A 21035-nucleotide genomic window follows, 5' to 3' on the forward strand; every position below is an offset into this window, starting at 1 on the left:
ATCATCTGCGTAACTCGCAGCCCATCCAACGCACAAACTGATATTTATATACTTGAGTATATATCGATGCAAACCTCGTACCGTTATACTCGTGCGATTCATCCAACTCTCACACCTGCTCCCGTTATATTCACTGCTCAATGATTTTATCAATATATATAATGGCGCATAATAAATCGACGTTAAACTGCTGGCTGTTCGCTCCGTGAGTGAATTTTCGCATCGAATATAACGGCAGAGCTTTATTAAATTACCGAAAAGTAATGAAATTCATTGAATTAATTAAAATCGAAGGATATTTTTCGTAAGCCGCAGGCGCATCCGATGGGACCTCAGATTATTTTTCTTTATTCGTAAATCTCATTGGTGGATTAAACACACCAGCCGAGATAGAATATTAATGAAGCCGAAGAAAGTTGCGACTCGCATGGGAAATGTGTGATTTTTTTGTGCGCGCGGCTCATACGTGTCATTAAATCGTGAGCACGCGTCGCCTCGCCGCCGGAGCCCGAGCCCGGTGAATATGGCGGAGCGCGATGGGGGATAAAAGGCCGAAGAATCGTGGGAAATAAACGGAGAAGCGAGAGAAAAGAGAGCAGAGTGCCGTTGGCCGCTTCTGCGTCCAAGAGCCATCAAGTCTTCAACTCTTTCTCCCTTTTCCCCTGCTCCCCTCTCTGTCTCAATCTTCTCATCTCGATGACGGTGACGCTGCGAGGAGAGTCTCGAGCACGAATCAGAAGGAGAATAAAGCCGCAGGGGAGCCGAGCGTGTTTCGTCGTCGAATGACTCAGGAACGAACAGGTGGACGTCTGGATGCATTCGTGCGGCTCCTCTTTCTCCGTCTCCGCGCCTCCCCCACTCCCTTTTCCTCGCCTCTCATCTCGCGGAGAAACCCGCCCGAGCAGGGACACACCAAACACCAACATTTGTGTACATTGGCCGAGCAAACTTCACCGGAGACAAGCCAACGGAGAAAACCCAACTAGAACGAGACGCGACAAGGAAGGAGAGACAAAAGAGACACGGAAAAATTTCACTCTCGCGTGTATATCTGCGTGCATGCATCGAGCACATCCCTCCGCAACGAACGCCCACACCAACGCACGTGCGTTCTCAAGAGCACTCGGTGTACTCACGTGACGATCCGTTTGTACACACATTATGCTCCATGTGACTCGTACTCTCTCATCCTTTTCTCTCCTCTCGCCCCCACCCTCACCCCCTCCCTCTTTCCCGTTCGTGTACCACGAGATACTTACATACAAGTTTACGAACGCGTCCCATAAAATCATGTTTATACGTTGAACAAGTTTGCATATACAGATTTACATTAGTACAGCAAAGGAAAAAAACGCTTGGAGAACGAAGGAGAAATAACCGAATGGCTTTTCCCAGTTTTACATTTTATCGAGTCTGCGATCCCACTACATATATGAGCACCACGTATCGACGACTTTTCATAATTCATCAGCATTGCTCGGTCTACTAATTAATTATGGCGGGGAATAATGATGATTAATGTGGGAATGTCCTTTGATTATTGATGACTCGTAAGTTTTCGTAATTTCTCAATGACTACGAAACAGCTATGAGAATACGGTGAAACATGCCAGTGAATCTGCGAACTGTATCAAAACCTATCCGTCCTAATTAATCGGTTTATGTTTTTTCCTCCTGGAATATCGGAGCTTATCGTATCCGAGGACTGAGAATTAATCTTGAATTTGATACAGCAGATATTTTCGAGAGCGTGGGCTAATAGAGAATCGCTAATTAATGATTAAGATAGACATATCAGAGGCCGAGGGGCGAGGAATAAATTCGGTTGAAATAAATATATATATTCGTACACGCGTATATAAGCCCCGTATGTATTAGCGAAAAAATACGGGAGAAGAGACGAGTCTCGATTTATCGAGGAGAGAGCGACTAAAAGGATAAAAAAATGAAGGAAGATACAGCATGAAAAGCCGAGATCTCGTCCGGCGTACAGGTGTATAATGGCGTATGTAAATGAAGGTAAAATGTCGCGATGCCGGTTTGGGCACACCGACAGGACAGCGCACCGCGCGATCTTCCTCTCCTTCTCTCCTCTCTCCATCTTTTTCTCTCGCTTCTTATTCTCTCGTATACCCTCGCTCGAAAGATATTGAAGCGGGCATTGGTCCGTAAGGAGACTCTCAACACACGAGAGCTACAGTTCTGTGTGAGCTTGCTTCACGAGCCGCATACCAAACCTCTTTTTCGGCTTTTGGCCCACAGAACCTCGGACCCCGCAAGTTTTTCTCTCTCTCTCTCTCACTCCTTTTTCTCCTGTCGGGATACTCGTTCGGAGGAATCGACGAGAGGAAAAAGCCGTGAGAGACTACGCGCATATCCTCAGTGGCTCTCAGAGTTTAGCGATCCTTTTTCTGACCATTTCATTATCAAACTAATTAACCATCGGCGAATATCGTCCGCTGTAAACCGTATGCAGATTCGTTCTGACCCGCCATTGATAAATCGAATCGCTCCCTACTTATCGAAGAGGATGAGATTCGTGAAACGTATTCGAAACGTCTGTCATTAACATAACTCTGCATTTCGCTATATAGACTTTGAAAAATGTAGAACATCAAAATTAGGGAAACTCGCCGGGACGGACGATTGGGTTTGAATGAATGAAACTTCGGGCGGTATCTTATTCGAATTGAGTGATGAAATTCATAAAAGACGCGTTGAAACTTTTACGATTTCGGATATTCGGTTGTTCCGCCGACCGCAGCCCGTCGAATAATCGAGAATTCTTGTCAACGGACCCATTAAAAATCTAATACACAAACCTTCTCTGAAGCCTCACTATATCTGGGAAAACCTGTTTCGAGTGACAAATTAAGAAAATTGTGGGAGGATCAACGCCGTAAAGAAGCCGAGGATACTTTTTTTCATCCGCGTTCAGTGTGATAAATTCGGTGATAATGAAAATTCCAAACGGGAGTTGATTGGAAAATGTTCTCAAAATGTTAAAAAAAACTTAAAAACTTCTCCACTTGTGAATATGCAACATCTCGAATAACTTTTGGTCACGTTTGAACATAAATGTATTACTTCGTGTGGAAGGAATTTCGGTTAATGACGAGTCAATTTAAAAGAAATATATAAACGACCCGTTACAAGTTTCTTTATCAAACGCTGAACGTTGCGTCGGAGTGAAACGAGTGCAGGAATTTGGAATCATTAGGACCGTTACTTAAATCCACGTGAATTATTACTGGCACCAATTTTAATTTGCATTTTAATTTTCATGGGTAAATCAATATTTTTCTTTGGTCAAAATTCTAGTGAAATAGCACGAAAAATTGTGGCAGGAGAGTCAAAAAATTTCGTGAAATGCGAGTTTCTTTTTTTTCTCATTAAGTAAAAGATTTGGGAAAAAATGATATATATTTGAAGCCGCCGCGTTAACATAAAATTCGTGCGATTAATTAACGTGTAAATCGGCATTAACGTAACTCGTAAATGTGTGATGTGCAAAGAATTCGAGTTTGTGACTGAGTGTGCGTAACGAAGGTATTTAAGACGCAGAATGTGTCAGAGTGCGAGTGGGAGAAAGAGGGAGAGGAAAAGGCGACGATAGAACGAGGCACTTTTGTGGCTCGTTTTATGCAGGTAAAACTGCGAGTCGAGTCTCCTCGAGGCTCTGCTCTCGCAGGATGGGAGAATCTCTGGGAACGAAAAGCATGGAGAAAGAGCCACAGGAACTCACCAAGGAGTCCAAAGACTTGGGTTATATTCTGTTCGAGCATTTTTCTCTCCGTCTCTTTCTCTCTCGTATCGCATTCACGTCCTTGGACCCTTCGCTGCAGCTCATCGGCCTTGCTGCACGCTGCACGCTCATGCAGAGCTATTTACACTACAATACGACGAGCCACGCTCAATTGTTATTATTTATAACAGCATGAGTGAAAAATGAATGTGTTTATTAATAAAAATGAAGTAAGGATGAAATCAGTATAAGTGAAGCCGAAGAAAACTATGCTGCATCGTGCCAGCATTGCGCTCACGAAGCCTTTCGATCGAGGCAGAACCATTTTTGCGAGCCAAATCGATTGTCAATTATTCAGTTGGTGCGGCCTCGGCACGAATTTCTCTTATACAACGCGATCTTTTTATTCATATTTTTTGCCTCTATCAATCTCTCATTTTTCTTTTGCTTTGCATCGGCCTCAACTAATAATTGCAGAACAACCCCGAGGAGGAATAAAATTAAATACGAGCAGTCTTCGCTCTTTTCATATCAATTTCAATTAGCCCATAATTTAACTCATTGAATTTATATTCAAATCACTTTACCAAGATACCTACAAGAGAAAAGCAATCGAAAAATTAAGCCGAACGATAACAAAACTGGATTGTCTCGTTCCCTCGTATTCACGATGCACTTGGATAATTTCCATCGGTTGCATTCGAACTAATTACAATCCTCTCGCGATCCTCCTTATAGAAATCTTTCCGTTTCCTTACATTATACAATATGCGTGCTCCGGATTGCTCAACAAACAAAGTTTAATCGACTGGAATAATTCGACAAATTTTATGTCCCCTAGTCATATCCCCCGACTCAACTATTTTTGTCTTAGGCAATTGTGGCCTCGCCGAAATCCAAAATTGTAACTGCGTGCTCTTGCCAAATTCTTTTTTATCCATCATTAGATCTACTCGTATTGTTTTCGTGCTCCACTTCTGTTTCGATTTGCAATAAGGCTAAAGCGTCTATGATTTTCGTGAGAAGAGAGAGTTTTCGTCGAAATAAAGAAATGGGTTCACGAATCTGTTTCAATGTTCTCTCTCTCTCTCCCTCGCTCCCCAGTCTTTCTGCGACTATTTCTCTCAATCGTTGCTCACTACTGGCTCTGCTACTAGCTCCGGTCTCTATATACGTCTATCTACTGGTCGTGCCTGCACGTCTTTCGACCTGTCGGTGCCTTCAGGTACTCGCTTCTTCTATTTACTTGATCTCATACATATTATATAGCTGTGCGCACGAGCGCGTATGTGTACGTGTATAAACGCTTATTTATGTGTGTTGAAGAAGCTTTGTGCACCTCTTGTAAGAAGTTTGTAAGCGTCCTCACGTAGCTCTGCTTCGATCTTTTCTCCGAAACATAAATAAATATAAAACGGGCTATTCCACGCCGAATCGACTTGCGCAAGACCCTTTCATTTTTTTCGTTTGGCTTAAAATCTTGTATGCTGTTGCAACGCCTATTGAACGAAACTCTTTTGGGTTTGTCAGACGCTCTCTTCGGCCGTGTACTCTCGTGTCGTGATTTTTTTCTACAGTTTTTCCTCCGGACAGTCCTCTTTGAAAATTTTAGCAAGTCGAACTGTTTTCGACACAAAAAATTTCGTTTACGTATCATTGCGCTTGAAAGAACACGATAAAAGGATTGATATTCGCGTTCCTCATATACTTTTTGCCTCGCCGCACCTAGCCTCGCTCCAATTGGAACAATTGGAAATTTTGTTCGGACAGTTGATTTCGAATTAAACGACCGTTGGATCGAGTCGTATTGACTTTTCCAGTCAATTCCAAATACCACTGATACAGAGACGCGGGAACACACGCAAAGCGATCTCATTTGCGGCTTTTATATGTAATCGATGTGTACCCTCGAGCATTCAACTTGCTCGCAACTCTTTTATATACCGTTGAAGTGGAGACGCGGTTTACGTGCCTTGACGCCCCGGCGTTTAGACGAGACGATTTTTTGTCCCGTCTCTACGATGAGACGAGCGCGATCTCGTTACCGCCAATGAGCCGAGACAACGAGCATTTAAAAGAACAACATAAAAAACGTGAGCCTCAGTAATGCACTGCCATTCATCGACCTCGATGGACGCTTCCAATCTTCCTTTCCCATCGAAAAGTCAATTTTTTTAGGTTTCGACTCAATTCAGCATTCTAAATGCAACGGATCTAATGATAAAAAAACCTGACAAAATGTGTGTTTAAAGCTAATACATTTGGAGCATGAAAACGAACGTAAATTTCCCAAGATTCGAAGGCTCCGGACACGCGAAGGCATCAGAGCAGCTGTGGAGCCTCTACAAAAAACATGGATTCGTATACGTTTTAAGAGATCCGAAGACCGCGAAGATAGAAAAAAACTGTCTGTTTTTGGAGCGTTAAAAAAGTTTTTGAAATAAAAAGCCTCGCACCAGTAGCGAGGATGATTGCCGATATAATAACAGTGTTGAAACCGGACCAAATAATTCCTCAATTATCTTCGCATCAAGAACTTTTGATCGGTTATTAATGAGAACGTTTAAGAAACATAAAAATTAGGAAAAGCGTGTCCATCGCTCCACGGGTTTCGGGCCCGAAGGCAAAATAGGGTATAAATTTCTCATGCGGGAAAAAGAGGTAATCGCGCGTCGAGATGTTATTCTCGCGAGAGTTTAATCAATTCGAAGAGGCACTTTAGTGGTGCGAGAGGGTATAGAGAGGAGAGAATTATATGCCAAAGTATATTAATCTTCGCGTGTTCGTCTCGGCTCCTGGAGCGTGGTACATGTTCGTTTACCTACGTATATATACGAGCGAGTTAAAACATACGCGCTTTCGCCGGAACTCCACTTGTTCGTGATCGATTCAATGATTAATTATTACGGTGAACCTGAAACCTACGCGACCGGATGAGAGAGACTCGATCAAGCTAAGAATTAGTATTCCTCTCGCGTGATCCATACGTATGGACTTGTATATTTCTCCTCCGCGGGTTTCTTCAATCCCTCGCACGCGGGCGCGCGCGCGCCCGAAGAAAAGTTATGCTTCGAAGAGACACGCGAGTGACTCACGAATGATGCGACGAGAGTGACCAGTGCGAACAGTCCATTTCCATCGCTTCCCGCGAGCCCAGCACCGATCCTCAGATTCATCTTTCCCAGCAGCGGTTTATTATTATCGTTTCATTTGCTCCCCATTATTGCATCAGTTCCGATCAATTTGCCGCGCGTTATTCGTCACGTCGCTCATACTTCATATGCGCCCTGTTACCGCAATATTATCATTGCCAGCGAATCATTAGTCGGCAATTTCGAGCATATCGATTGCTGCTCGTCCGCGTCGAATGTTTATTTCGTATCTGAATTTATAACGTCTCCGTTTATAAAGAATAAATAAAAATGTAAATCGCGAGCAACAGGATAAACAGAACGGCATCCGAATGAATGCATATACTCAGATTTATATACATGCAACTTCTTGTCGATAGACATTGGGATTTCTCTCGGAGCACGCCACAAGAACTTCGCGATGTACATCTACATAACGTGTGTATGTGCAATGTGCAATGCTCCGAAGATGTATCTCGCCTCTCTCACCAGTCCGGTCGAAGATGAAGTATATACAATCATAAAAAGAATGAGGAGAATAAGAGGAAGACGAAAGAGATCGTGAGTGTAACGAGAAGAGGCTCAAGTGAAACGAGGATAAAAAGGAAAACGAAAAAATGAATGAGGATGAAAAAAGTCGAGAAGAGCTTCCCGGCGACTCGCATCCTCCCTCATAATCCTTGCAAAAGCCTGTTTTCTAACAAAGTCGCGAGATACTTTAGAACGTTGTATATACTGTACGTCGTGATACGTGGCATGACAAACGCCCACGGGAATTCCGACAAGCTTGATGTACAGCAGAAGCCTGTCTTCCTAGTAGACCATCTTCCCTCCCTCTCTCGCTCTCTTGCAGCTAATCTCTGGGACATTTTCCAACGTCACCGTGTTCCTAATACCTGTCCCTTAACGTACGGACTACCAGAGTTTAATCGCTCAACCCTTCATCCTTCTTCTTCTTCTTCTTCTTCTCGTTCGTTCTACGCAAATGGAGATTCTGCTTTTCATTGAAATAAAACAGAACGTTTAGACGACGTCGGGAAATGAATGTGGTCGACACTTCCATCCTCACATCGGTAAATCGATATTTAATCGATCACTGATCGGGGACACGAAAATAACTGAGAACTCGTGATTTCGTAGCTTGGAGAACAAAATCAAGGAAATTTGTCGGAAGAAGGTCGACCGGAATTCGGAATATCGAAATATTGTGGATCTGGGAACGAAAATAGGGCGGCGTCGAACAAAAAGATTATTTCGTCTGCGGGACCGACAAAAATCGTTGGCTCGGCGCGCCACAAAAGGACATCCATCTCCCTGTCCCTTTGACCGTAACTCGGCGGCACGGATGAACGAATTAGAATACAAGTGTCTATATGGAGTAGGTGCGAAAAAAAAGATGACGAAAAGAAAGAGATGAGAGAGAGAGAGAGAGTGAAAAATGCGAGCGCAAAAGTCGCGGGCGTGGGAAAGCGAGGCTTCGAACGAGCCACCAATTAACACCAATTAGTGCTCATCATATACGCTCTAGGTGCACGACGTCAACTCCACCCGAAGAAAAAGACGGACAGACTGAGAGAAAGAGAGAGAGAGAGAGAGAAAGACGTGCTCGAGTTATACTTGTCTGGCCTGGCGAACTCGCAGCCATAAATATAGCACAATTTGTGCATGTCTATAAATTACTAAAATAAAAGGGCGTAAACCTTGCATTATTTAACGTTTCAATTAGCACACAGACTCGGGACAGAGCACACTCACAATCTTCCGCTTTTCGAAAATCTAAATATCGGGCACGAATTATTCGAAAACGAAGTGAGCCAATCGCATGTCTTTTCAAAGTCTCGATGCACAGCTTTTAAAAATAGAAACCTCGACAAGTAATTCATCGATTCTCCGTACGCATCAACGTTTTTCTTTCCGACTCATTCACTGCGGTTCTCCCGCACTTTTCGAGTGCATGTCCGAAAATCAAAACTCCCGAATCATTTTTTCAGGACCTCGATAACTCACGACCGCAGGTCGATGTTTTTTTCCGATGTTTTTTTGTCCTCTAGCATCTGAGCTCCGAAACCAATGAAACCGAGGATTCAAAAAGAAACGTCTTCTGCCCCATTCGTTAGAGATTGAAAATCCTTTTCCTGGATGTGCACAAAGAAATGAAAATCCAACTTTAGATCGTAGTTGGAAAGCATCGCGACAGAGACAGCACAAAAATAAAGTGACTTGCCCACTGAAAAATGACCGAAAATGATAAGTCTCCGAGCGAGGTAAATGAATTTTAATAAACCTCCTAATTACAGTCTGAAAATATTGAGCCGTGGCTGTTTTTTCTTTCTCTTGAAAATTTATCGGACTGGTTTTCTCCCTTGGAGACTCTCTCGTAAAAAACGACGATGCAGAGTTATCTCTTGTGCGGAGATTGTTTGTGGCTTCTGGCAGGTAGTTTAGAGCTGCATAGAGTTCGTAGCGCTCGTGTGTACGTGTGCATGGGTTAAAATGGGCACTCTGTACTTTGCTGTGTCTCCGCAAGGGAGCATGCACTCGTCCATACGCATCGCGCACCTCTCTCTCTTTCTCTCTCTACAAATCGTACGTACAAAGCTACACGTGTGCGTGTATTAAATATGTATATATAAACGATCTGCTTTGCAAGACCGGTCTTCGATCAGGAACACTTGCCAGGAACATGGGAGCATGCGAACGAACGTACGAACAGCTTTCTACGGCATGATCAGACGATCAGACACCCGCCGACGACAACTACGACCACTACGACTCCTACGAATAAGCCCTCGAGGGCTTCTTACAGGTTTAACCGTCACAAACTACCTTCACTTCGATTTATATAAACATATACGTAGTACATACTTTTTATGTGCATTATATTTGTATATTATGTACACGTGAATATATCAATATTAAATAATAGTGAATTATATATATTTATAAATTAGTGCTATTTATATACTTGGTATTCGCAATTGATGTACGCACCGCGGTGGCTAATTATCTTTCAATACGCGAGTATGCCGCGCGCGCGTCCCTTCGGATAAGCTTCTGAAATGAATTTTATTTATCGTGAAAGTCCATGCATCAAATTGCCAGCGAGCCGCTGTGCTCTCCTCTCGCGTCGACGCGAGTGTGCGCATGGGAACGATTTTATTTTTCAAATCACGATAAATAACGTTCGATTCACTGCAAAAACAAGCGTGTTGTTAGGTGTGTTGAAACAACGCACAACACATCTCGCAGGTGTGTTGTTTTAACTAATCGTGTTGCAACAACACACAATACATCTCGCAGGTGTGTTGTTTTAACGAATCGTGTTGAAGCAACACGTAACGCCGTAAAATTTCGAACAACACGGCAATTTCCGTTTTGTAATTTATATAATACTGATAATGTGTGTTGTTTCAACACGGATGATTTCAGCACGGTTTTGGGAAGTTACTCATACTTATATGTACAACACATTTTAGAAAGTAAAATAAAATGGCAAATATCTTGTCGTCAATGTCGACCTAAACGAAATTGCCGTTTTATGATATCCAGTATATTTGTGTAAATATTTTTATCCATTTCTTCCGTAAATTCACAGACTCTTTGAGCAATAGACGTACGTGCGGTGTGTCACCGGAATTCATATTTCTTTCGAGCTCTTTTAACGCATCTACTCCATGTACATCAGGACGCCTGCGAAAAATAAAAATGTAACAAGAGATCCCCTAATATTTATGGAAATTAATATAGAAATTCAAACGTACTCTTTATGAATCGTAAAACAGTTGGAATATTTTGACTGATTTTCAATTTGTCTTCGCCAAATTTCATTACAGATCGTTCTGAATTAGCACGTCGATTCCGCACATTTGTACTTGACTGATGTCGTACAATCCCCTGCAATAATAAAAGAAAACTCAATAAAGAAAAATTTAGCACATGACGGCTTTGACAATTGTAGTAACTGGAAATGTAAAGAAATGAAAACTTACACATCCATGGTCTCCGCCGCTGAGCTCTGGATAAGCACTAACAATGGCTTTTGCGTAGTTGAAATAATCATTTTTACTCAGCATGCCATTAGTGCGATGCAAAAGATCAGTTGCCCAAAAATACGTTAATGACTTTTGAGCAAGTAACATTCCTCCGTTGTTCACTTTTTGAACCAACTCCGGGGTCAGTTCTGGCAATGATGTTGGCGTTCCAACGAAGCTTGAAATTATGCTTCTTTTTTCAGTGAAGTCATTTGTTTTCAGTTTTTTAAATTGACTGTTGATTGATTGGTTTTCCTGAAATTCCAAAAAATAAGCTCAACAGTTTTATTTCTCAAAGCATAAAGCAAATCTTATGACCGTTCGACCTAATAAAAATCTCAGGAGTTCAAAACTTTCTTTACAATAAAAGAAATTTCATGTAAGCTTTCATCTTTGAGTACACTGAGTTCATTGGTTACAATAGAATATTCATAATTTTCTTAATGATTTTTTCTTGTCAGCGGTAAAAGTCTGGATCAAATTCCTTTCTCTGCAAAAAAATTTGGATCAAATTTCTTTTCTCGCAACAATTTTGATGAACTTTCTTTCTAAGTAATGAAAGTTTTGATCAAATTTGTGTACCGCAACAGTATTCATAAGATTTTTTTTCTTGCAGCGGTGAAAGTTATGGTTGAATTTTTTGTACAGCAGTAAAGTTTTGAAAACATTCGCTTTATAGCAATCAAAATTTTGATAACGTATTGATATTTTATTAAAATTTTGATCACTTTAAAAAGAATGTTTTCAAAACTCTACTGCTATACAAAAAATTGAACCATAACTTTTACCGCTGCAAGAAAAAAAATTTTATAAATACTGCTGCGGTAAACAAATTTGACCAAAACTTTTCTTGTTTACAAAGAAAGTTCATCAAAACTGCTGTCAGAAAAAAATTTTGATGCAAATTTTCTTGCGGAGAAAGAAATTTAATCTGAACTTTGATCACTGGCTTAAGAAACACTTATTAAAACTCATTGACGCAAAGAGATTTATGAAAAATCTTATCGCTACCAATGAATTAAATGTGTTATAAATTCTTTATCCTATTGTAAATCGTTTAGATTCATTATTCTACATTTTATATAATAAAACATCGAGATAATCTTACCTTTTCTTTCTCCTCCACACATTCACTTATTTTTTCTTGGGTTTCAATGAGAGAGCCGTCTTGATCGATAGCGTAGATCGTTGAACACGATAGAAGACTTTCGCCTAACGGAACAATGCAGGTTATTTCCAATTCATCGATTATTTCTTCCTCTGCTTCGATGTCACATAAAATGTTTTGATTTTGAATCAGCTTCTGTAACACGATGGCTTGATTTTCGATTTTCTTTTTCAGAAGCAAGTCGTTTTCACAAGCTTCGCGGATTTTTTGGGTGACACATTCGGAATCACTCATTTTTTCGTTCACTTTGCAAAATTTAATTTTTTTGCATCGCTCTTCGTTTTTGCAATAAATCGTTTTTTCCATTTTTATGCTCGCTGAGTGGCACAAATAATAAGTGAATTAAACGTATGCGTCTTTTCGCCGACCGAATCGAACCGAATAATCACGAAAACGAGAAGCAAGTTTTCATCACATGGCCGTATGGTCTTAACGCTATAGGAGCGCAGACTCGAGCCAACTACAAACAAAAAGAAAAAGAAGAAAGAGTCTGGCTGGACAAAGGACGAAGACGAGGTTAGCTCACACTTACAAACGTAAACAATGTTTGCGTTTCGTATAACGGACTTTTTGACAACATTACCTCATGAGCGAATTAGTGTAGTGGGTAGCGTGCGTCCGTTAAGTTAGAGCGTGTTAGGTAGGTAGGTCGATCGAATCCCCCCTCGTTGTATACGAATTTTTCTCAGAAATAATTCGTTTCCAAATCTTCGAACTTTGATATCCGAGGTTCACGAACGAGACGCATCCAGTAGTAATTCTCGGTAAAAAAAAAATATTTTGTTGTATTTTTCGCCATTCTTGCGAGTGAATTTACTCGCAAGCCAACAACGCATTTCAAGTGTGCGGATATGCACAACAGCAACACGCCATGATATGTGTCGAATCGGGCGACAAAGAGGAAAATGCCTAAAACGTGTTGTAACAACACGGAAAGCCGTTTTTTTACAACACGGGAAACCGTTTTTTAACAACACGGAAAGGCGTTTTTATAAAACACGATTAATATGTGTTGTTTTCATGAACAACACGGCAAAAAGCGTGTCGAAAATGGCGACAACATAAACACGCTGGAAACGTGTTAAAACAACACGCTTGTTTTTGCAGTGTTGATATCTGCTCCAACGTGGAAATGTTAATGCGAATCGAGTTTTCTCGGCTCGCAACTCCGCCGATGGAAATGACTCCTCGCGTATTCTCTGCTCTATTCGCGACTTTCGAATCGAGAGGATACGCACAGCACGGACTCGAGTGTACTCGGGTTTTTAGGTAATATTCGTTTGATCGCGCACCATGTGCGAAGCCCGCACTGCACAACTTCTTTCAGTCGGAGTGAGAGAGAGACTGCTCGAGGTGGAACGAAAGGTGTGGAAAACGAGCGGGAGAAATCAGGAGATGAAATATTTTTCGGAAAGCATTCGAGCGATCCAAGGCCCTCCCCCTTTAATCCTGAGTCGTCGAGTGAGAAATTCGCGGACCACCCGGACCTGTCATGGCTCATATAAGAATCTTCTCTCTCTCTCTTTCGTTAACATTTCAACGTATTCGGTCTAGATTTGTGCTTTTGATTTTCACGTTCGAACAACTCGATTCCGGGCTCCGCGGGTGGTGGCTCGAGCAATCAAATTTGTTCCCACATACTCGCTCCCCTATTCTCGTGGTTTTCAAAGAACACGCACGATTTTCAAATGATCCAAAGAAAATGCTTGCTCTCTCACGCATTGCGTCAAAATGACTCTTTCAATCAAAGTTTCTCTGATTATTAGAGAGAAAACACGCGCTCAATTAAACACTCGAGTCCCGTCTCCCGTTCTACGACCATTTTGCGTAACGGTTGGAAACGCCGTCGGCGAGACGAACACTTATTTTCTTTGAGCCTCGGAATGGAGACATATTTTAAAGGGAATCTTTTCGTTATTTTCTCGTTAATTCTTGAGAAAATTTCGCCAAAAGTTTGATGAAGAAGGAACGAAAAAGTTGGAGGTTCCTCGTTTTTACACGAAACTTTGTTATTATTTTTTTTGTTCAAGAGCAACCGATCAATGTTCGTGCTGAAAATTTGAGTGGGAGTTGTAATTTGTTGTTTCTTCATTGCAGAGGCAATTTACGCTGATTCTTCAAGCGAGAGACGAGCCCAGTGCGAGGGTGATCGAGGAAGCGAGTTACAGCGGTATCGTGCTTCCCGGACCAACGTGGCACACTCTGAATCACCAGGGAAGAAACGCTCATCTCGCGTATCGCGTGAGAGTGCAGTGTGCTGATCATTATTACAACGCGACGTGCACCAAGTTTTGTCGTCCACGAGATGACATTTTCGGGCACTACACTTGTGACGAAAACGGGGACAAAGTTTGCATACAGGGATGGAAAGGAGCGGACTGCGAGACAGGTAAGTTCGTGGAAAAGGCAAATTATTCGCGCATGTTTCAGTTCAATGATTTCTCCCGAAGGAAAATCAAAAAATGGTTGTTTCTCAATTCCCGAATAAAAGAAGTGCACCGATGAATTTTCATGAATCGAACAACATCATTTGAGTTTGAAAAAAAATGTCGAGTCATTGGGAGGAAAATAAAAAGATGCGGGAATTTTCGCACAGCGATCGTAATTGATATGTAATTATTTTTAACGAGTCTTCCACGTAAACGGGCAGAGCTTGAGAAAATTTTATGACTTTTCTTCATCAATTGCTCGAATCGCGAGAAATGATATGGCTCTTAACGAGGATCGGCCTTCACCCGAATCGACGTACAGTACGTGTGAGAGCGTTATGAATAAAAATTCATTTAGCTCATAAATTTGAGGAAAAAAATCATTTCTGTCAGCCTAATCACGCCGATCTGGATTTCTCCTTGTTCTCAAAACTCGCTCTCAAGATATTTCACACGAGGCTGTAAAACGTTGTCAGGCATTGAGATCGCCGTTACGTGGACGAACGTGCGTCTCTCCATTATTTTTTCAAATCGTTTTCCACCTCATATCCGCGCACATTCACATATTTTTAATGTCGTCGGAGTTTGTACCTCTGACTTTATATGAAAACGGAATTACCCAACAGAAGCTTAGGCCTTTGGCGATGAGGTTTGCTCACCGCGAGAGAAAAATAAAACGCGATCCATCTCCCTTTCTTCTCGTGACGGTGGTGAGACCGTCGGAGCTAAAATCATCCGAGGCTGCTGAGTGCATCGGTAGCGCTCCGAGCGATGCAGTAACAAGTGGCAAAAGCCATTCTCGCGTGACCTTTTCACTGTGGACGCGACCGGTCGCGAGCCAGACCTCGGAAATTTTTTTTCCTACACTCTCTAATGCCTAATGCATCATGCGAGCGCATAGAGGCACTTTCGTGACGACTCACTCGCTCGTCGTAAAACGAGCTTTTCCGTCGAATAATCTTTCGGGGGAAACAAATTTATGTCAGTAAGATCGTTCGATTCTAGGCTGCGAGCTTTCCCCCTTTTTTTTCGTCACCGCGATCGCGGTCGGAATCTCCTCCCCGGTAAAAACGACCCCAAACTCGAATCCTTACAATTTCGCTTCTCAAAATCGCGATTAATTGGAAAAATACTTTAAAGTAGAAGCTGCGTTGTATGAAAATATCGAGTCTTGAACTCGTGCGATTGACCAGTCGTTTGAAGAGGCTGGCTTAGCCGACGAGTGTCCGCTGAGCAGCAGAGGCAGTAGGATCTCATCATCAACAGTTAGGAGTTAACATTGATGAAAGAGAAGAGAAGAGAAGCAGCTCATTCTCCTCGTGGCTCTCTTTTCTCTCGACGTGTCTTAACGTCGGTAGTATATACAGGCTCGTAAAACATACGAATTATCTCGAAGCGTGGTGCTTTAATGGGCGGACGCGTTAGACGCACATACGCTGTGTGTCGTGCGTTCGAGAGATGAGAGTGAAGAATGATGAGGGAGGGGAACGAGACGAGAGGGAGGAAAAATGTTACACAAAGGTAGCGACATCACGCCAGATCTCACAATGGCGAGATTCTCCGTGTATAATTGTGTATACACGCACGTACGTATAATGTGTACGACGCATCGGAGCTCTTTCTTTGCTGCCTAATCGTTCCTTCCGCTTCTGCCTAACGCGTGACACTTGGAACTACATAAACGGGCGCAGCATCAGCGAGCACTCGCGGGATCACCGATCCGAATCGCCCCTACTTTAGCCTCCATTACTGCGCACTCCCTTTTTTCCCTCTTTACTCTACCTTGTTACTTTTAATCGCTTAATTCTAGTAATTAATAAATAATAACACATCATGAGATTTATAGCACGAGGATTAGCAGTTTTTCCATCATTGAGGCATGCGCGCGGCTGTCATTTTCACGTTTATATTAGATAATAAGAGGCCTCGAGGCGTTTGATCGTTCTTCGAATAGCCGTCTGTCGAAACTCGGTTTATTTTGGGACTCGAGCTGTCGATTGAAAAAAATGTGCTTTCTTTAACAGCAAGTGAGCGGAAAAGAGTCGAGAGCTAAATTAGCAGCTTCCGCGAAATAAAATCGCCGATTTTTCTTCAGATCATCATCATCGTTTGCTGCGTGCCGCCGATAAATGGAATGAAAAATATATATTCGCTCTCGAACGTCCCGTGTACGTTCGTCGTACCGCTAAACTTCAAGCTTCCCCGTACGCGATTTACCACAGAAGTGCTTTCTGATCTCTTACAGTTCGTGTATACATACAAATCTTCATTTCTCTCTCTCTCTCTCGCCGTGCGGCATCTTTCGCCACTAAATCCTTAGAACGGCAAGGAGCACTGAGAAACTTGGCTCCAAGCTGTTTTTTTGCTCCTCGAGCAGAGGGGCTTTATAACACCGTGGCACGGAAAGGTCGATCGTCGACGTGCTCTGTTCGCGCACCAAAGAGAATTTCACTCGCTCGCTATACAACGACCGCGCTCTCGCTTCGGGGTCGCTGATTTCTGCGCTTTCGTCCTCGCCGTGTTTATACATAGGCCGACTTTTTACAGTTATCGCGTGAAAATTCACATGCCCCTTCGAATTAATGAACAACCAAGTCAAACTTTTCTGAGGCGTTGCGATCTGAGAAACCCAGTTCCACGACTCATTTTGAATCATTCAATAATACAGAAAAAAAAACATTTTCCAAACGCGATACTGACTCCTGGTGTAACCTGCCGGGACGAGCTCACAATCCGACGATGAAAATCTATCGAAAATTCCAAGCATTCGTGCGCGTGAACTAATGAGCCAGAATTAAAGAACTCGAAGAGTAACGAGCTCGAGATTATCCAATGACGAGGTGAAAGGTACGCGAGGAGAAGCAGCGTAGAAAAGTCAGTCAATTTGATGAACTTTATCGATTCATCATCTCCTCGACGTAATGTATTATGAACACGCGTAGATACGCGGTGCGTATGCATAGAAATTTTCTCGACCTCGAAGAAGGCCAGCACGTACGCGCACACGCACACAAACGCGCGCTACTGTGGCGTGGTCATCCGCGTCAACGAAATTTATTTGACATCCATAGTCCCGTTTGATAACACGCGTTAAGTGACAGCCGTGTTGTGTGCGAAGAAAGTATATTTAATAATAAAAAATAAAAAAAAAATGATAAACCGAGTCCTGAGATTTCGAGGCCTCGTTTTCGGTCTCCTTTCTCTCTTTTTTCCCTCTGCTTTGCCACTGTCGAACTAATCTCTTTTCTTCCCCCCCCCCCACTCACCACGGAGAGTAGCATGAAAAAAATGTTTGTCTCTCTCTCTCTCTTTTTCATCGTGAAAGGAAAGATGCTCGATCTTGATGCGGGATAACGACAAGCTCCGCGCTGATTGACTCGATTCTCTTTTTTCTCTCTCCTCGCATGTACGCTTTACGTACGTAAATCTCTCTCTCTCTCTCTTTTTATTCGATTTTTTTATCCTTCTCATAAACGCGAGGAATTCCATTCCAAATCACCGTTTGATTCGATACTCAATCTTTTCTAACGCTCCTACACAGCTGATTACTCAATTTTTCAAGCATCCACGCACTCGATCTTCTTCTATGCGCGCGGTTATATTTTTTTAAGTTTTTCGATCAGTGAAAATTGATGGAAGATTCTTTCGTGGAACGTGGCATGTTTTCGTTCCAGCAAAATATTATATATTTCGCCTTGTATTTCAATGACGGAATCACAGAAGCAATAAAAGTTCATCGAGATTATTGAGTGTTCGAAATATCGAGTAGAGACGAAATTGCCCGTACGGAAATCGAGGATTTTTCAAATCCATTCTTCCCCCTCGCTCTTTGTCCTTTCCGTCGTAAAGTTGAATGTCAAACGTGCATCGAAAGGCATCCGCTTCTTTTGACGAAGGGGAAAAAAACGAGTGAAAAAGCTCGACCACAAGCTGCTGTTTCTTTTGTTGTCCCGCGAAGATTATTATCCGCGGATCGAGCTAAATGCATCGTCATTTCTCGAGCCTTGACTTTTCACACTGTGCACAAACGTATAAATATCCGTAAATGTCCGCGATGGCCAAGTAAAGACTGAACAGAGACAGGCGCAGGGAGAAAAAGAGATGTGGAAAAAAATATGATTGAGGGTTGAAGAGAGCGAGAGATAGACAGAAAAACGTGCGAGGCAACCCGGACAGGGCTATTAATCAAATGATGCTGCAGGCGCTTGCGTGATGTAACGGTAAAGAACCATGTACAGACATACATCTGGCCGGTGAATCGACTCTTTCGTCTACAAACTACGTACGTCATCAGCAAGTGAGCAAATTGTTGTAGATGCGTACGTAAAAATGCTCCAAAAGGCCCTCATCGGGTTTGGTAAAACTCGCGAATTAATCACACGCCACTTCTAACGTTCACGCAGTCTTCAAAATATTCTCGTCACTCGAGCAAGAATCTAGAATACAAGAATTTTTAAAAAATTCCTTCGATCCAGCGTACGGATTGGTTCAGCAAAGTACGAAGAATTCTCGAACGATCGTCAGATCTAATAATAAAATTTCTTACCACGACAAATGATCACTTTTTTAAAACAAACACAGAAAAAGTCTGAGCACTAATCTCTCAGTGAAAGTCCCAAGGCCTCGAGAATTTTTTTCATACTCAGTAGATTCGATGATTTTTTTCTCTCATTTTGAATAAGGATCGATAATTCAATACGAGCAAAACTTTTGCGTCGGTACGATCGAATTATAAATCCAGTTCGAATTATAAATCGTTGCGAAATGTGCTCCCTCAGATCCCCGTGGAAACTTTCAAAGTACAAGCTCAATTGTACATATGCGCGTATCACTATAAACATCAATAAATATATACGAAGTTTATTCTCCGAAGAACGCACATTCGATACCTGAGATTTACTACAACTATTCTATTACCCAGTGCAGTAATTCTATAACATTTGTATGCGTACGAGTCACCGGATTTTCCCCTTACGATGGATTTGCTCTCACGAATGTAAACCGATCGTTTATAAACGCGGGCTTATTGTCTTCGTTGTGTGCGGCAATTAAATCGACGTTGATTTGTTTTCTGGGCTGAATAATGTTCGCACTTCATAAAATTGATGTTTTTTTTGTTATATCGATTTTTATATGATTTCTCATCGTGTGAAATCAAACTGAATGGACGCGTGGATGGCGTAGGAAAAAACTTTTGAAACGCGCAGTCGAGAAGAATAGCAGAATGAGAATATTTGGAGAAAAAAGATGAAACTATTCGAAAGGATTTTGTTGGAATTTGACACACATTCGTTCATGAAATTCATCGATAGCTGACGAAAAGAATACTTTAAAACGACTCAGTGGCCTGATCTCACCTCAATTTTTTCAAGTCCAAATTCTCCGATCCTGTTTGATCGATTACAAAAAAGCTCCCTCTCAGCCGACCCGGGACGATATGCGGCGGAAGTGGGCTGACGGAAATGTTTTGCAGTCGGTAAAATCGCGTCGAAAAATGTGGGTTTTCGAAGCTCGTAACTATGACGGTGGCGAGATGCCGACACAGAAGCGTACTCGTAATGAGATTTTTCCGACTTGATCAATCATCAGAATTACTGTATTTAATGATAATTTGAATAATCATCGCACTTCCATAAATACTAAGTGAACGCGGAATAAGTAATGAGACTAATGCGAAGGTTGGTGTGTTTGATGTAATTACAGCTGTTTGCAAGGAGGGCTGTCACCCGATTCACGGTCATTGCAACGTGAGCGGTGAATGCAAGTGTCGGCACGGCTGGCGAGGGGAATTGTGCGATCAGTGTACGCCGTACCCTGGATGCAAGCACGGTTATTGCAACGGTTCGAGTTGGCAATGCATATGCGACACGAATTGGGGCGGAATACTTTGCGATCAGGATCTCAATTATTGTGGTACAAACGAGCCCTGTCAGAACGGAGCAACGTGCGAGAACACAGCTCCGGATCAGTACAGATGCACCTGCCCGGACGGTTTCTCCGGGCCGACGTGCGAAAAAGTTGACAACCCGTGCGCCTCGAATCCCTGCTTGAACGGTGCGACTTGTCGAGAAGTCGGTGAAACGGCCAATTGCGAGTGTGCGCAAGGTTTCATCGGGCCCTACTGCGCCACGGATCTCGACGAGTGCGCTTCCCAACCTTGTCAAAATGGCGGCACATGCGTCGATGGAAAAAACGAATTCTCGTGCAAGTGTCCCCCCGCGTGGCAAGGCACGCTCTGCCAATTTGACGTTGACGAGTGTGCCCTCAAGGAATCGCCTTGCAAAAACTCCATCACTTGCGTCAACCTCGCTGGAGATTACAGGTAACTTTACTTTTTTATACGCCCAGCACAAAACATCGTTACATATTCCCAATCGTTTGTTCTTCATAGTTATATCGCGTTCGAAATCGAATATTTGCAGGAACGTCGAATTTCTATCACGAAAATCTACCAAATTTTTACGAAATCCAAACATTTTTTTCCCCTGTGACCAACCACGTTGAATCTCCGTGCCGTACTTGAAATTTTCA

At 42.4% G+C, this 21035-nt stretch overlaps 2 protein-coding genes across 2 annotated transcripts in view; one reads left to right on the top strand and one right to left on the bottom strand.

Annotated features, from left to right (window-relative positions):
* Ser (Serrate) overlaps positions 1–21035 on the top strand; it is a 48904-nt gene that overhangs the window by 24228 nt on the left and 3641 nt on the right. The window contains exons 3-4 of the mRNA XM_043417048.1: positions 14173–14464; positions 20208–20826. Coding sequence (XP_043272983.1) covers positions 14173–14464; positions 20208–20826 — 911 coding nt within the window. The remainder of the gene's footprint in view (positions 1–14172; positions 14465–20207; positions 20827–21035) is intronic.
* Positions 10067–12813, bottom strand: LOC122409463 (uncharacterized). The gene is made up of 5 exons (XM_043417049.1): positions 12659–12813; positions 12016–12535; positions 10866–11162; positions 10638–10770; positions 10067–10566 (listed from the first exon to the last, which is right to left on the bottom strand). The coding sequence occupies exons 2-5, from the start codon at positions 12379–12381 to the stop codon at positions 10544–10546; spliced, it is 819 nt and encodes a 272-aa protein (XP_043272984.1). The 5' UTR covers positions 12382–12535; positions 12659–12813; the 3' UTR covers positions 10067–10543.

The sequence above is a fragment of the Venturia canescens genome, chromosome 4, assembly GCF_019457755.1.
Source record: "Venturia canescens isolate UGA chromosome 4, ASM1945775v1, whole genome shotgun sequence".
Taxonomy (NCBI): domain Eukaryota; kingdom Metazoa; phylum Arthropoda; class Insecta; order Hymenoptera; family Ichneumonidae; genus Venturia; species Venturia canescens.

Bases quoted from the DNA above. Each gene is read 5' to 3' on its own strand.
- LOC122409463 (XM_043417049.1), bottom strand. From the start codon at position 12,381: ATGGAAAAAACGATTTATTGCAAAAACGAAGAGCGATGCAAAAAAATT. The intron at 11,163-12,015 runs GTAAGATTATCT...TTGGAATTTCAG, and splicing joins GTGTGGAGGAGAAAGAAAAG to GAAAACCAATCAATCAACAG. The intron at 10,771-10,865 runs GTAAGTTTTCAT...TTATTATTGCAG, and splicing joins GCGGCGGAGACCATGGATGT to GGGATTGTACGACATCAGTC.